The 19,227-nt window shown below is 35.0% G+C and overlaps 1 protein-coding gene across 1 annotated transcript in view; it reads right to left on the bottom strand.

Annotated features, from left to right (window-relative positions):
- LOC140160203 (uncharacterized) overlaps window positions 1-19,227 on the bottom strand; it is a 115,466-nt gene that overhangs the window by 63,650 nt on the left and 32,589 nt on the right. The window contains 4 exon segments of the mRNA XM_072183481.1: window positions 4,008-4,135; window positions 7,437-7,595; window positions 10,882-11,061; window positions 12,668-12,895. Coding sequence (XP_072039582.1) covers window positions 4,008-4,135; window positions 7,437-7,595; window positions 10,882-11,061; window positions 12,668-12,895 — 695 coding nt within the window.

Here is a 19,227-nt window from a genome sequence, read left to right on the forward strand (position 1 = left end):
GCAACTGGTTGAAGAGAAGGCATTACTAATACTTACAACATCGTCGTTGACGCAAAATGATTGCAGTTTTGGCACACTGCCAACCAATACTGACTAATGCTACGACCTTTATCAACCACTATATCATCTCACCATGCTTTTCCTCCATAATTTTTCATGGTCATGTCAGTGTCATTCTTCCTCAATATATTGCTTATGGCTTCTTTTAATAAAAGGCATCGGACTAAAACGACTGATTATTATTGGCTTCTTTAAGTGTGATGCCACAATTAACAATTAAGTATCAATTGGGCCAGTCCTAAGCTTGAATGGGTTCATTATATTCATATATTTGATATCAGTGGTTATAGCTAAAAGCTTTCTACATTAATTATTTTTGTAAAATAATAGGTTATAAAGATTTTTTTACTGTAAAAGATACAGCATCAGTCACTTATTCTTTTGGTTCTTTTTAATTTTTTGTTTGGTTTTCAAAACATTATGTTGTATGTATCTACAACACTTTATAGAATAGGTAGGTAGATAAATCGATTGATCAGTCAATCAATCAATCAATCAATCAATCAATCAATCAAGCAACTAATCAATGTGTAGTTTTAAGGCAAAGGCTATAAACATTTTTCCATCTATTGTTCATAGTTAATAATAAACATTGTCACATCCAAACCCAAATTAGTTTATTTTTTTATACCAAAACAAACGAAACAAGTAATTAATCAAACCGCATTTGCATTGAATGCATCAACCAGTATTTCAAAGAATGGTATCATTTACAAATAGATACCACCGTAAAGCTCTGGGGCACAATATATCCTTACAAATTGGACAAAAAAATTCAATAATTTTGCAATTTCTAGGGGCAATTAGCGGAAAAGAGGAGGGATTTGATACCGATTAGGACAATGGTAAGATCTATCAATTATACCGACATATACGGGATGGGCGGGCTTATTCAATTACATCATCAACCATTGTGCCTAATTTAGCAACTTACGGTATCTGTTGTTGAAAATCCATATGGACCCTGCAGCGGGTCTCTATCAAGACCCATGTCGGGTCATGAATTGAGAACTTACTCCGAGGCATGAACCACTCAGTGCATTTATAAGTGGAATTCAAAATGGTGGTGTTGTATTAATTTGCAATTGGAATAAAATATGATTAATCATTATATATGTAATTAGCTGAATATCTAGATATCTTTCTTGTTGAAATTCAACACCATTAGAAACATGAAAGGAGCTATGTATACAGAATATGACTGTTCCTAATTTGTGTATAGTTTTATTGATACATGTAGCAAACTACTATTAATTATGGAAAAAATTGTAATTAAAATAATGTTTACGTCACTCATGTGATTAATCTATGAGAATATTCATTCTTCTCAGAAATAATGTGTCTGATTGTTGATATTCTGTTTTGAAACTTTTTGTAATAAATGTTTCATACAATTTTGTAATTTCATCTACTTTTTAGTGTGGTTGTCATGTGTGGTTCATGTGATCTTTGTGATATGCAACAATGTCATGTGATCTACGATGATGTCATGCAATATACAAGAGGGTGGGTAGCCTATGTAGGGGTGTGTGTGTGTGTGTATACATGTGCACATTAAATGCATGTCATGTGAATGGTATTTATTATGATATGATATGCATATATTAAAGACTCGTGTGACAATATGTGGAATTTGTGTTAGATTCATGATATACACATTTAACATTAATATGGGATCCATGTGAATGTCACATGGGAGACACATGACACCTATGTGACATCCATGTGATTGTCACATGGGAGACACATGACACCTATGTGACATCCATGTGATTTACTCATGCAGGATCTAGATGAAAAGTTTTATGGGATCCAAGATGTATGAATACAACTGTTATATAACATGTTAACAACCATTAACTATTCCACCCACTTTCCTGATATGGTCATCAAAATTTGCCACTTTTGAAAACTGTATTTAATGAAAGTAACACCTAAACATAAAATCCTGAAAGCATTTCTCTACAAAACACATGCTACAAAATATACATATTTATCAACTGACAAAATGTCTATGAACGTGCTTGGATATGAAACATTGTGGGCGTCTGAAACATCTCTGATTACGTGTTAGTACCTTGCATGGCATTTCAACATTGAGTGGTGTCACTTAATTCTATCATCATCAATAAATTATTATATAGAGATTATTTTCTTTATATATTCTTAAACAACATATATGTGACATTGAAAGCGTTCTACTCATGCAAAGATTATATAGATAAATATTTAAGACATGTTAAGAATTTGCAAGATTACGAGAGAAAACAGTGAGGAGAAAAAAATATTATAGAGAGCTGAAGTAGGAGTGAATCTTGTAAACTGTTCTTTGCTTATTATAATCTTGGCATTGGGTGCAAAGAAAGAACAATTCTAAAAAGATACAAGTTTATGGGTCAATGCAAAGATACTCAAATAATAATATTTTTTTTTTTTCAAGGCCAAACTGCAATAATTTGATGCACCAATGCCGAAACATTCCTACGCATATTTATTTGTTTCACAAGTTTTGATGTTTGAGATTACCAGTTACCTCCTTTGAGTGTCTCAATTCAAATCTGAAAGTACTATATCAGGTTAACAAAACACCTGCCTTAGAAAACTCTGAAGAGCATAAATGGCACAAAATATATCATGGAAAAAGCCATTTCCATGTGGCCATGCAAACAGCAAAGAGTGTCATACAAGCTCCATCTTACTACTAACAGCCCGTACTATAGATTAAAAAAAAAGAGTTGTGAGGGGGCATGGGTTAAAGTGTTTCTAGAATGTTAGTACTCACACGGCAATGATCGAAGCATATCCTTTAGATTGGACTTGCTTGATGCTACATAGGTGATTGGAACTGAGCGCCTTGCCAAAATTGGGGTCTCTGATCTCCATAACAATACTGTGACAGAGGGAGTAACACAGAAAAGGGCAATTCCACGTGATCCACGCTGCCAATAGCCTCAACAATTTTTAAAAATTAAGTTTACAGAGTACGCTACGAGGTTTCACACACAGACTTTCGAGATTTTACAAGACGTGTGAGGTGCTGACTTAACATAGGATTTTTTTTAATATATTAATTTTTATGTTATTTACATATTACAACTAGAACTATTCCTGGGAATGGTGTACGTGTACATTACAACATAACGTTCGCTCACTCTCATGTACATGGATTTATACACGTATTTGTAAAAGTAAAAAGACAAAAACAATGTAATGATCAATCAATACAATAAACAAACGCTTTGTGCACGTTACTATAATACTGAAAAGCTATTCTATTCTCACAATACTATTATCAAAATGATTGATTCTCCTTTCGTCAAAAGTAAAATGTTCCTGTTTCCACTTAATTGAATATTCATGTACAATTAGCATACACATTGCAGGCAACATTACTATGCAGACGATGTCGTTGATGTATGGTTATGAATGTCTCGAGAATGCATCATGAATGTATAATCTGTTGATCAACTCCGTACTCTGCTAGTGACGTACATCACATGAAATCTTAGTGCTTTAAAACCAAATTAACTTACAATTCTTAAATTATTCACTTAATACTCGTTAATTATTTTCTTTTTAAGAACTAGAATCATCATTTAACAAATTTTGCAAAACGAAACATGTCACACTAATTAAAATGACTGATAATAAACAATAATACATACGTGGAATTGCCCAAAAAAGTGCACTCACAGTATCTACTAATAACTTGAAAACAGATGTCTAGCTAAATCTAAGTCAATTGTGTGACGTACATTTTCTACTTTTTCCACAATACTCCATGAATTGATTCAAACAGCTGCTGACAATCACTGATAGATTCTAAGCATATATGCAGCAATAACAGAGTGATGTTACAAGAGTGCGAGAAGTAAAGACAGACGACATAGAGCGCCCTCACTCAGTAAGCTTAAAGTAAGTTATGTACAAATTGCAATGCACCGTACCTTCCATTGTCTCGGCCGACACCCCAGACTCGGATACTGCATACGTGTTGAGAATTGAGAACTGTGCCGTCGTTTGGATCGGTCAACTTCAGGTATTCGTCTTCGAGGACCATGTACATATCTTTGCCCTATGAAGGGGAAAAAGAAGAAATTTAATCAAATGAGGAAGAGAGCTGTAGAAAGCTCTCCTTAAGTTTCCAGAGAGAAGTTAGGAGAGCTATTTGGACTAATGACCAAAGCAAATGAAGACCATGCAATTAACAGAGAGCTCAAATTCACTCTCACATACTGATCGAGTTTAAGGGCAGCTGTAGGATCATTCTTGTAACTTCATAAAAGATTGAGAATAATATAATAACAGTTTATACACACACTAAATCAGTTCAATTACAGATTTTTTAATGAATATTAACTTTGTTGACTTTGATTAACATAGCTGTTGTCACATGATGAAGATTCTTTAGTAAAACCATAAGATGTGCCATTGCACATGACATATTAGACCATAAACCATTGTGCATTAATAAGCCACATTTTAATTGTGCAAGAAAAAAATCACACTTCATATTAGCTGTCTAATTATGCATAAATATATCGAAATATAACTTTAAATATCCCTTTCAGCGTGGTCATGAGAGCATGTGATATGAAGAATATGAATTACTCAACAGTGTGAAATATCACTCCCACATATGGTATTTCAGAATTGTGATATTCTGTTATAACAAAAACCTGACTAAACTTCTTTTTGAACATACACAAAATTTATTTAAGGTATTAGTAGCATTTGACTGAACATCAGGCCCGTACGCAGGGGGGGTGCGGGGGGGTGCGACCGCACCTCCCCAAATTTGCAAAAGTATACAAAAAGTCCCAAAATTTCAGAATTTGCGAGCGTTTTTTACGGTTTGTTGGTCAAAAAAGGTCCAAATTTGGGGAAGAAAGTCCACTTTTCACAAAATCGCCCACCCCCCCCTTGAAAAAAATCCACTTTTTCAAAATCAGCACCCCCCCAAAAAAAATCCTGCGTACGGGCCTGCTGAACATCATGTGTGATTCACTGAATCATCATATGTTTCGTCCCATCTAATGACAAGCACTAAATGTGACCTTGACTTACAAGCAAGAAATCCACTTTGCTAAAATAGTAAGCCTGTTAAAATCAAGTAGAGTCGGTACCATTTAATTGCCGGTCTTTATTGATGATACAGCAATCAACTGTGCTTTGGGGCTTCCTCCCCATATTTTAGGATTCAATTTCCTAACAACATGTCAACGACATTCTATATAATGTAAAAACACTCTGTGCAATTCATAACCAGGCTTTTGCCATTCATTATGGGCCCCCTCGCAAGAAAAACAAACATCTTCCGTAATTTGCCTGGAAATGAAACCCCCTATGCATCCCTCCTCATAAAATTTATTGATGGGGCTTCTTTTATAAATAGATAATATCCAAGCGAAGAATGACATCCAGCAATAAGAAATGATTGTACAGGACTTGGACAAATTCTCCCCAGGAATTTTTGAAGTAGATTTTTACCTGTGTTCCCAGATCCCCAAGACAACAGCATGTACTGTACTTGAGCGTATGAGACAGACAGTTGTTGACGTCATACACCATCTCGCTTACACCAAGCTTCTATCATAACGGGCTAAATGGGCTATTCTGTTAGAAATTCATATACCCCCTATGGAAGACTTGACCTGAAATCTTTCACATTCACTCGGTCGGACATCCGGGAACATTGTCCCCTTCGTCCCCTTTGCACAAGCTCGCGCATAGCAACCAGCTCGAGAAAGGGGACCTGCACATGCGCACACTGGTTTTACAAGGCTATTTCCCCTTTGTGACGTCAGCCCAACCAAGAGAATAGGGAGTATGTATTTCAAATTACGTTACCTGAATGGGTGACTTCATTTGTAGTCTACCCCCCCATGTTAAAGATTAAGGTCATGTCTTCTACAGGGGCTGTATGAATTTCAATTGGAATAGCCCAATTTGCTCACAACTCAACACTGATTGGAATCAAAAGAACTTCACACACACAAAACAAATGTACACATGCTTACAAAGAACGAGAATAGGTTCAAAAGGACACATTGGAAAATGGTGTTTAGCATGCCGCATACTATGTGGTGCCATTAGTTAAATGTATACCAACCACCTTGTTTATGAGTATTGACAAGTGGAATAGACATTGTTTCAAATGAGATATTTGCATGCGTTTATGCGTATTACAAGATCGATAATCTTAGTTTGCTCATTTGAAAGTTAACTGTCCAGTCCAATGATCCAAACATCTCCATTTTGACAATTTCACGTAATGATGGCGATAGCAGCAGTGTGAGGTTGTCAGCATTGTTTCAATCGACATTCCGACATATTGTTTGCTGTTAAACACTCACACGCTTTCGAGCACGCACGAGCACTTGTGCTACAACATGGGATAGCTTGGTGCATTGATGCAAAGGTTAATTTATACCCGAGGCTTAGGATGGTGCTCAAAAGAAACAATGTATCATCGACGCTGCCTCAATGAAATTTTGTGTAAAGCTTATTGAATAAAACAACATATCCTTCACCTTATTCTTACACATACTTGGCAATGTTATATAACATCCTCTTCCTACATATACTTGGCAATGTTATATAACATTCATTCTTGGTATAGGGGGCATAGTTTAGCTGTATACTATGCAATTTTATTTGGTTTTTTTGGCTATTTTGCATCGGTGTGTCAACCTTTTGACATTGACACAATATTTGATCATGAAAGAAAAATATAACCCTGCATTCCTTTTACTAACTGAAACAATGGCCTCTTTTTGTTTTTGTTTTTTGGGTTTTTTTTGTAGAAAACATTTAAAAACTTTTGTAACTAAGTTACAAAATCTTGAATGTTAGTGGACTAAAGTCTTGATCCTTGGAAATCCAAAGGCATTTGTTTCTCCACTTGTTTTGTTTTAGAATGACAATTTGCCCTAAGTATAGATTCTGCTATGATCAAAAGCTCAAGCTCTTACAATGTTTTGCATTTTACCACAAATTCCTTTTCTGTGGATAAGCCTTATAAAACCAGTTTGTCTGTCTTATGCAAAGACGCCCGGTTTCTATGGCTACCATGCGTTTCTGGCGTAAATCATGTATAGATCTATGCAATCCCCCCAAAAAAATTCTCCCAAACTCCACTATTTGTAGACATGCTAAAATATGCCCCTAAGCTCCAAACGTTTACGTCACAATAGGTGGGTGAAATATTCAAAACGAAAGCAAATCTTTTGAGGAGTGAAAGTCCATTTTTACAAGGAAATCATTATATTTCCAAAACAAAAAAAAAGACATCACATTATGGAGGTCCTGCACCCCCTAAAAAATTCTGCCTTCAGGCCTGTCTCTGTCTCTTTTTTTCTATGCATCGTTCTTACCTCTCCCCAGATGCCTGCTGTATCTCTGATGTCATTTTTGCGATATGACAACTGCCTGATACAGTTATTGACTGCCAGACTACTCTTGCCAGGTGAAAGGTCAGAGTCCTCCATTTCTACCCATCCCAAGGATCGCACATGGAATCTGATGCCACGAGGCTGAAATGACAAAAACAATACATTGACAACTTTAATAGTTAACACAAGTGGCTGAACTATAATAAATGCTCTGTTAATTGAATTCAAGTAGTTGTGGTGGGTTACTAACTTGCACAAGGCACTTTGCCTCTCTTGCTGCCTTGTACCCAGATGTATTGGGTAGCTGTTATAAGATTGGCATAATCTGACAGGATGTAGACACATTACCATCTATAAAGGACAACATTAGATCACCAGCAATAACGTTTTTATGTGATACAATGGCCATCTTGGAATTGAACCTGGGATCTTGGTGTGTATTTTTTTTAAACTATTTAAATTGCTCTTACTATTTCACACCTTCACGTTTTAATAGTTAAAAAAAAAAGTAAAAATAGAAATATCTGTGCAATATTAACAATCAAGTTCTTAAGGGGTACTACACCCCTGTGGTAAATTTGTGACTAGTTTTTTATTTTTCTCAAAAACTAATAACACACTGGTAACAAAAGTTATGTATATTATTGGGGCAAGGACTCCAATTACTACACTGAAATTTCAGTGACTCAAGACAAGCGGTTCAGTATATATGATAGGAAATGAGGTACATCCTAGCGGTACCTCATTTCTTATCATAAATAACATACCGCTTGTCTTGGGTCACTGAAATTCCAGTGTAGTAATTGGATTCCTTGCCCCTATAATATACATAACTTTTGTTACCAGTGTGTTATTAGTTTTTGAAAAAAGTGCAAAAATAGTCACAAATTTATCGAAGGGTGTAGTACCCCCTTAAAGAGGACTATAGAAACAATTTTATTCTTAAAATTAATTACTTTTTAAGAAAATAATTACAAATTAAAGAAAAATGTATGCAAAAGAAAACATACAGTGAGCAGACTTCATGGCACCGACATAAAATAGGCGGGTAAATATATATAACGCCAGAAAAAGTCGTCTGCATATTGATATAACGACAGGACGCAACGCACAAGTGGTGTGTGTAGCAGACAGGAAGTGGTTACGAGTAAACCGGGAGGAGAGAAACGGGATGAGAAAAATCATGATACAAAATGTATAGATTTGGTGCAGAGTAACAAAACAGTATTGCCTGCCACACCACAGTTTACCCACACAATTGGGCTAAAAGACCAAGGTCTCAGAAAATGTCATGAATTAGAATAAATTTGGCTAACTTTGTCAGAATTGCGTGCTTCAAAAAGTTGTAATGCCCTTTTTAAGTCTACTGTTTGAAGCACAAAGATGATAACTGACAAGGTTGCTTTGAGCACAAAAAGGTTATCTGCTAAGGTTAAATAAAGGTGGTTAACAGTTCTGTGCTCCAAACAGCCTTAGCAGTTAACCTTTCTGTGCTCGAAGCAGTCAAATTATTTTATGTCCATTTTATTGATCAATCACTGATTAGGATGTGTAGTAAATCAAGTGCTTATACGCCAGTCGAAATTGTGCAAGAGTGGTCCCCTTTCAAAAACCTGGGTTCGCCCGGGGGGTTCGCCCCTGGGGTTTGCCCCTGTGCTTGTGTGCTGCCCGCCACCATCTTGACGGGGTGATCACCACATCTAGGTCTGAAAAATCATGGCAACTACAATAACTATCAAGATTTACAGGTATCTTGCTTGGTATTGACCTTGGAATTCTATCGCTGGCAATTGTGGTCTATGGCTGATTAAAATATTCTGCGGTTTACACTTCAAGGTCTTTATTTGATTAATTTTGTATCGCTTTGGATAATTTGTGCAACAGTTCTTGAAATATTATTCTCTATATAATCATCAAACTAGCGATTGCATTGTGGAGTACATGTACAAATGCACGTCAGACATTTGCGCTAGGGGGCATCATGAAATCTCACAAAGAATATACAAAAAAGCATCAACGTTTAATTATTCTTTGAGGCGTAAAATATGTATTTCTTCATTTTATGCTATCTCTACCTATAATTTATTTTTCCCTTCAATAGAGTAGTAATGAATTGTTGCTAAGCAATATGCAAATTTCTTTCCGCTTGCAGTAATATTTCAATAAAAGAATCCTTAATTGGTGATTTATCATATAATTAAAATGCTGTAGTTAATGATGACACCACTTCTGATTTTGTTGCTTTATTTTTTTCTTTGCCACCAATCACCATATTATCAATCTTTACATGAGATTGGGAACAGAATGGCACCTGGTAAATTCAAAGACATTTTGTACTTAGTGTATATAAAAATGATGTAACATGTGACAAAATGCTAAAAATATCTGCATAATGAATGCTGGAAACACTTTGCATGATACCATGTCTTCATCACACCTTACTATTTTCTGTTTTTCAAGTTGCAAAATTATAAAGATAAATTATCCTATCTGGAAAACAACTGGAAAACAACTGGGAAAACAACTGGGTACTACCCCCGGGGTACTACCGAGCAAAACAATTCACACTGATGCTAATATGTCCCATTTATTCATTCTATAAATTTAATAAATTTCTATTCTTATTACGATTTGAAAATCAATAAAATCTAGATTCCTACGAGAAAAAAATCAAGACATGGCGCACAAAAGCAAAATTGTGTAACGTTAATGTTAACGTCACTTTTGTTTCATCTGGATGTAAAAGAAAACACCTATGGGGCCAGCCACCATAAAACTAGCGGTTGTATTGTGGGGTACACATAGGTATCACGTCAGACATTCTTAGCCCCGGGGAGCATCGTCAAATCTTGCAGAGGATCTACAAACAGCCTCAACCTTTAATGTTCTTAAAATAAAGTTGCTGAATTTCATGGACTGGAGGCTAAAGGGGGAGGACCTTATCGCGATGTTGGTTGGTTGGTGATGATATACCAAATGATTTATTTGCTCTTATGCGGCTTCCTACCAAACACTGAGTAAAGTAACTTCTGGGGCTCAGATATTGAATGTTAAAATGGCTCTAGAAGCTAGACCACAGCTGTGTCTGTCGGAATTTATGGGTTATATTTTGTAGGTTGAACACATTCACACTAATTCCATCGATTGCGGCTTTGTCTGTTAAATGTTGCCGAAAATGATAAAAACAGTAGAACTTGAACACTTGTTGCAAACACATGTCCACAGAATCAATTTCAGTCACAAAAGAACATTATTTGCTTGATTAAACTACATTGAAACCCCCTTCATAACAGCCAGCCAGTACAAAAAAGTGGAAAACAAACAAAAATATAACCTAATACCAAGTTAATCCATCAAAATGACAACCCAAAGTATTTTCATTAATATGTGTTTCCTCCGATGAGGCATTGTAACCATGGTAACTTACACTGTCTGGTTCTTCCACTGTTGGCTCTTCTTCATCTTGACTCTGGTCTGGTACCAATTTAAGATTGGCATATCGCAATGTAGACTGTTGAAATGCTTGTAAACTTGTGTCTGGTTCTGTACTTGAGCTACCACGCCCTGAATCAGTTTGGTCTGATGATGTGCTGCATTGAGCATCCAACTGTGGAGGAGTTCAGAAAGAGAACAATCAATCAATCAATCAATCAAATCATATTTTATCAAAAACAAACCAATCTGGTTAATCAATCAATCAATCACATTTAATCATATCAATGTTTTCACTTATTGATAAATCAATTGATCAACAATCAATGACATTTTATCCAACTACAACTCAATGTTTGGACTGATCAGTCAATCAATCACTTTGTATCAAATAACAAATCAATCAATCAATCAATCAATCAGATGCATTATTACAAGAGCTCTTCATTATTACACCCTATCATAATATCAAAAATCCATGATAACGTGAAAGCAATTGGGAGAGCGTTAGGGTAATTGCCTTTAGTGCATGAGGTCCCTGGTTCAATTCCTGGTGGTGATTTGCTGGGATATTGACTTGGGGAAAAAATATCTGAAATTAATTGGCAACCTCTGTAGATTAAATTCACACTTCTGCTCTCCCCATGGTTCATTTAGAATTGAGTAAATGAATCATGAATGTACTCTGTCCTTCGGAGCGACATTAAGCCATCGGTCCAGTGCAAAGAAAGTCAAACCTGTACATGTATCTCGCAGCCAGTTTAGAAAAGAGTAGGGTGTTAACCCCTGACTGTTCCCAACACGTCCCGGTGTTCAAATGGACCCCAATGGAAATAAGATTCAATACAGGCTTTCTTGGGTTATCCAGGGTTGCCAAAATCCGAACAAATCAAATCAAAATCAAATCAAGAAATTTCAATTAAAAATTGCCATTCATACTACCTCAACATACAGGAAATGAACCTGGGGAAATGATTCATATGAACACAAACAAATCATTTGATTCATCAATACCCATGCAGCAATAACAGGAAATACCAGTGAGATGAAAACTATAAATAACAAAGGAAACTAATAATAACTTTGGAAAGAGATAAATTAAATACATCCTTGCTAGCAAAAACCATCCCCCACATTATCATCTGTTCTACCCCAAAATGATGTTTTTTATTGGTGATTTCAGTTTGCAAACATGATATGCCAATATCTTGCTTTGCTACTAAAACACACATTAGGTATGCTGAAATGGCATAGTAAAAAGGCTTAAATGTGGTTTGAAATAGCGTAGTTAGCATAATGTAGGGAGCGCTTGTGCTTACACGCTTTCATTAATATTAGTTATCATCATTTATAAGCATGCAATTACCATACTACTTGATATACAAACCCATATAATTTGCATGAGTTACAACACCAAAGTGTGATATTTATTCATTTGAGGCATTTAAATGCACCCACTATAAAAACAGATTTAATAATGAGTCCTAATTAGTACTTGTTTATCAATTCATTTGTATTCAATGTTTGGGATGTGGCACAGATATCACATCAGAATTACATAATCCAGTAACATTTCATATTATTATGTGTGCAAACGGTACATATGTGACAGAATAATTATTACTACTATTGAACATTGAATAATCCTACTGAGAAATGTGTACGTTAAGAGTAAATCCATAACATGAATCTGTTGTGTATTACTTGAGTTTTAAGATTTAAAATTAACTTTTGCATTTTTATCCAACAAGAACTTCTCTCTCCTTGTGACACTAAGTCACTCTCTTCTCCCTCCTCCTTCCTTTTTCTATCTCTCTCTTCCCTCCCTTTCTTTCCTTCTTCCCTCCCTTTCTTTCCGTCTTCCTTTCATCAATCTCTCTCCCTCTTCTCTCTCTCTCTCTGTCTGTGGGTATGCATCTCTCTTTCACGTCTGCCTGCACATCTGCATGTCTGTGTGTCTCTCTAATGATGTTAGGTAGATTGGTTATTGCATTACAGTGAATAGTAGACTAAAATGGCAAATTTAACAATGAAATAACCCACATTCTGTATAAACATTAATACAATCTGACAACTCCCACAACAAACTCCCACATCATGAAAGCATGCCCCGAAAACGTCCACCATGATATTCCTCATCATACCATATTGTATGGGCGCGGGCTGTTATTAGTCAATCCCACGACACATGTCAGCTAGGGACATGGGGACATATTCATTTCAGATATAGTTTATTATGCAGGCAAAATGCATAGCTAGGCCATCCTATGATCACAATATCATATCACACGCTGACATGAAATTATTATAGCTCATGAAGTTACACCTGCAAATATCTCATTTGAAATGTATTTTACTTGGTATTATTTAAAGCATACTATTAGTATCAGTAGAATCACCTTTAAACGTAACTAAATAATTGATTGGGAACTCAAATATGTATTTGAAATAACTACCATGTTTGCATGACATGCAGACATGCTACAACATAGGAATATGGAATGTATGTAAGCCAGGCAAGAGTGAACATAATAAAGGACTACCTCAATATTAAGATGGACTTATCAAAAGACCTAACTGAATAAACAATGGAAATCATCACTAAAACTATACTTCATGTTAATGATCATTGATTATTGCATAAAATGGACTCAATGTAACTAGTGTGATGAATGCAACTTAATTGTAAAATTGTATCAAGTCCATCTATGGTTACTATCTACTGATGATAGCAGCATTGTGTGAAGAGAATGTAAGAGTATCATAAATTTACAACCACTTCCACTACTCTTACATTCTGACAACAAAGGTAATATAATTATAATCTACATACAGCCACAGTAGTGACAAGTGTCTTGATTTTCAAATGTTTTTGATTTCCTATAAAATCTAACTTGATTTTTTTTCCTTTTAGGGCATCAATTTGGACTAATGTAACAATGCATATTACACACCTTTCACATGGAAAACCTACTAAATAATACTGTATTGTATTTCGTTATCAGAAATATAAAAGAAAAAAAATCAATGTGCATTACTCAAAAATTTTGTTGCATTAAACTTATTATGGAATATTTTACCTTATGTACATTGTATAATCTTGCCTTGTGTAGCAGTACAAGTACTGCTATCTACTGAAGATAACCAAATGTAAAATGCATCTAAAGTGCATCTTAACACCTTACAGTGTGAATAGTAAGAACATTTTGCAGTTGAATAATGTTTATGGTTTTTTGCACACACTTCTAAATTGGTATGGCAATATTCGTTTAACATGCATGTAATTTTGGGTATAAAACCTTCAGGAAAGGTGAATTTAAAATCCGAAAATATATTAAAATCATTGCAAAATGACATTGAAAGTAAATATACTTACAGTAAGCTAAGGGGTAATGAAAATAAAATGACATTATAATGCTAGTTTACTCAAGATGACCACTGCTAATTATACACCTAAAGTACACTTTCACACCAAACCCCCATGCAAACAGGTGATGCCTATTTGCAATGTTAATTCTATGTGTTGGTCATACTAATGTGCTATCTTCTCAAGATCACACATGTCACTTTCACAGTGGCTATTTTCTTTTAGCATATTCATGAATCATTAAGCTGAATTTACACTCTAATCTCTAGTGACTACTTTGACCAATGAAGTGGATTGTTATTTTCTAAGCAACAATAAACTATCATGCTCATTGGTCAGATATCAAAGGCTCATCCCTAGCAACTGCACTATAAATATTTTTACTTTATTTGCTATCTACCGAAGATGACCTAATGAAAATACCATTTGTTGTATGCTTTTACACCAAATGTTACTGCGCAATAGATGAAATAATAACGTCATGTTATTTATCCAGCCTGTGTAATGAATAATTACTACTATCTACTGAAGGTGCCCATGTAATTTATACATGATTCTAACACTTAACCCCATGGCATAGTGGCAAAAGATAATATTGACATATTATATACTTTTCCTGGCATGATCATGAATTATTACTGTATGTACTACCTGCTACATGTAAGATGAGCAATTGACATTTAACACCTTATGCTGCAACACAGCAGCTCCAATGAGGTAGAGCCAAAGAATACCAACTCCGCCATGTTTTCATATCGCTCATGGAGGGCAAATAGTGTACCGCTCAATGAGGTAGAACCAAAGAGTACCAATTTCACCATTTTGCACGTGCTCATGGAGGGCAAATGTACCTCCCAATGAGGTAGAACCAAAGAGTACCAACTCCGCCATCATATTTGTGTGTCATATATGGAGGGCAAAACAGTGTACCTCCAGACTTTTTGCTATGCACGCGGCACATTTCGATACTAAGTGCACGGCTGTTTGCGTTCTGCATGTAACACCGTGTGCCAAAACACATGCTAAGTACTGTACATGTATGCATAAACCTTTGTAATGCTCAAGCTAAAAGATGCAAATTATTGTTCAATTTTGAGCTCTTGCCGATAAATGTCAGAGATACACTATTTGCCTTCCATGAGCGACAAATCCATTATGGTGGATTTACCATAGCGTTACACACAGAAAAAAATTTTTGAATCTGTACTATTTCAGTATAATCTCTTTCAGTAGCACAGATAATATAGCCAATGTGTTTTGGCATTTGAAAAAATTATCACTTCTCTTGCTTCTCCTGAGGATTACCAAAATATCTAAAGTCTATACTGTTTTTTAGAGTTGTAAACATGACATGATTTTGCTGCTGATCCTTATTGCTAGCATGTGCTATCTACTGAAGATGGACACATTCAAATTACCTATGGACAGCATTTTCACACCTATCTTCATGCTTGTTTGTTTGTTTGTTTGTTTGTTTGTTTGTTTGATTTCATCTTTAAATGGCATACTCAAGCAGTGGATTATACAAATAATCCTCTGTTCTTCCATGAGGCTTAGCCACCTGATGTATAATGCCCGGGGTATAATGGCTACTTTTTTTTTTGGTATAGTCATGAATTACTAACTCAACTACTGGAGACAACCAAAATGTTAAAGAAGTTTAATTTTTGGACATAAAGGGTAAGATATATAAATGTTGCAATTTTAGAGAATTGTTTTTGACCAGAAGAAAAGGGATATCACCATTATATTTTCATTGGTACTGTGTAGCATAATGTTGTCCAAGTCAGCATTTTTTGTTATTGATTTACAGCTTTTGTTTTAAAGTGACAGTCAATACTGGGGCAAACCATAATTCACCTGCTCCAATTCCTATAGGCTACAATTCAAAGGATATTGATCACACAAACCTATAGGAAGGTACACCACCTAGGATTTTCTCTTTACTCTAAAATTATCATATCTTTTGATGCAGGTGCAGCTAATTGAGTGCTTTTATATTGTTTATAACGATGTAAAACCTGAAAATGCTGAGGCTGTAATTAATATATTACTGTATACAAAGCAGTAATGTGCTGTCTACTGATGACAGCAAATGGATGCAATAATAACAAGGCATCATCAACCAAATCCCTTATTATATATCATAACAGAAACAACCAATTAACGTTTACATACAATTTCATTGAAAAATACACTTAGTATGAACAAGAAAACATCTTTGCTATCTTAGGAAGATGCAATTACTCCCTAAAATGTTGAGACTTTGATATTTCAGTACAAGGCATTAATGTGCTGTCTACATGGACCAAATCCTTTTATCAATGGAAATTGCAATTTAACATTCACATAAACTTGCATTGAAAAATACACTTGGTGTGAACTAGAAACATTTTCAACTTGTCATCTCGCCATTTTAAATTTGCGATAAATAATTTGTTTTCAATTGGGCTCAATAGCACAAATCTCATAATGGCCTATTTTTTTCTTGATATAGTTACAGGCTTTTCATAAGAATATGTTGTGAGAAAGTAAGCTCCCACAGTACTTAAACGCATACACCTGCTAACACATTCATGTTTAATGAAGGTTTCATGCTTGAGTGCTCAGTAGATACTTATATCGCTTGAAAATGTATACATACATGTATTGATGTTAGCACTTTTTAATTAAAATTAGATGCGTGTGCAACACTAATAAAACCTTATGGTATCACCACATTATGTTGTCATTCACTATTGAAATCTCTGGCATTTTAATAAAGTAGTAATATTTCTAAGCTTACAGTTCCCGCATTTTGATTAATTTGAGTCAATTTTGATCTATATTGGCATTTCTTAAGCTTGATCAGAATCAGATTATTGTTAAATGCTCATGTAGGATTACTCTGCCAGGAAGATATTCTTTGTGGAACATATATAGTATAAAGTACAAGGTACTTCAACATGTTTCTTTAGTATCATTATTCTAAATATGACATTTTTGGTATTAGGTTCATGATGGCCTTCTTGTGTGACAAAAATGCCAAAATAAAGTAGATTTGGTGACTTTTACCTCTTTACCTTTGCAGAAAGTACCACAAAATAACTGATTCTACAAATGAAAAATGAACGTTGTTGGGAAGTATTTTTTCATATATGTATAATGTATGCCAATTGTAAAGCTAATTTCTCTTTAAGCAACACGATATCCCTCCTACTCCTAGCAAATTAATTGAAAATCCTTTTCAAAATAAATCTAAAATGACAGTACAATTGTTGAATACTACTAATTTGTCACCTGTCTACTACTTTAATTTCTTTGAAGTATTTTATATGTATATCAATTTGAAAGATCATTTCTTGATTAAGCATCACAAATGAATTGTCATCTGCTCTTGAAAATTCTTCACCTTGAAAATCCTTTTCAAGAGAATTTTTCCCCAAATGTCAGTAAAATTGCTAAATGCTAGTATAATTTGCCACCTATCTACTACTACTTTCATGGTCAAGGTCATGCCGACAAAATCTCTGGCTAGGCACGCCAGAGCTCAGGTTGTTGTAATATTAAAACCAAATACGGTGTTGAATTTGTGCATTGCTCATATCCTTCATAGTCTACTCAGACCATCCGTGCACGCAGCTAGCTAAACTATCATGCTTTATTAAACATTCACATGCGGTTTTGGAGTTAAATTTGCTAGGCGACACACTGTCGCCAACACTCATAATCTTTACAGATGGTAGCCTTGACAACCGAAAAAGGCAATTTTCTCCTTAAAATACATACATATAAGGGTTTTCTTTACACAGGCTTTCAATATTGTGCTACATTGATTCAGACTGATGGTATGTGTGTTGTGTAAACATGCAAGTAGGATTCTATGTGTACAATGTAATAACCGTAATTATTGCATATATTATACACCTTGCCAACGAGTACACTTTCATTTTAGAAGCAGAATAATACAAAATTTAAAAATTACATCCTAATTTTAAAATGCAAGAAAAAAGACTTAAAACATAATTGTTTCAGTAAAATTTGTAAAATGCAGACCTACAATAACTAAAAAATCCCAATAATAAAAAGTTGACATCATTTATTTCAAAATGATAATTCTTATACAACAAATAACAAAATATTAGTGTAAAGTGTGCTGAGGCTTGTGGATCAACGTCTAGGCGTTGTGCCTGTGAGTAGCACACTATAAATCACTGTTTTGGTTTTTTTAAATATGTTACAAAACAAATGTTGAAATGCTGGTACCAATTGAAGACATGGCAAAGGTTGTAAAAGGCAATCAAGTACATAATTGGGCCATTCCTGTTGAAATCTATACACCCCATATGGAAGACATGACCTTAATCTTCCACCTAGTCTTCCATAAAGGGAATGTAAATTTCAAATGGAGTCACCCATTCATGTAACCCCATTTGAAATTCACACTCCCTAAGTGGAAGATGATGGCAATATCGTCCACAGGGGGTGTATGGATTTTAACTGGAATGGCCCAATCTTTATGATGACAACCACTTCAATACTACTGTAACGACATAAAGAGCATGATTTGATACTAGCCAGACCCAAATGTTACTCTCAACACATTTGATCTCTTAGCCACAAGATAACGTTTCCCATGAGGCTATGAGGAAAAAAGTAAATTACTGCTGTCTACTGAAGATAGCTTTTGCCATTACCACTTTCAACCATAGTGGTTAATTCAGATGGCTATTATTAGGATTGGCACCATGGTTTCTACATGTAGGCATAAAAGAAAGGGTGCAGTTTTACGGCACAATTTATGTTTCACAGCTAACACTGGGATTGCAAACAAGCTCATCTGTCAAGACAAAGTTCTTTACCTCCAATTCGTTTCTACATGCACATAACGACCTTTGAATATATTGGGTACAAAACCTCATACTCCATAATTTGAGGTCAATTTTTGAGATATGATTGTTGAATGGAGGTGGATGAACTGTGCCCTTAGTGTTG

Source organism: Amphiura filiformis, chromosome 9 (assembly GCF_039555335.1).
Source record: "Amphiura filiformis chromosome 9, Afil_fr2py, whole genome shotgun sequence".
In the NCBI taxonomy this organism is placed as follows: domain Eukaryota; kingdom Metazoa; phylum Echinodermata; class Ophiuroidea; order Amphilepidida; family Amphiuridae; genus Amphiura; species Amphiura filiformis.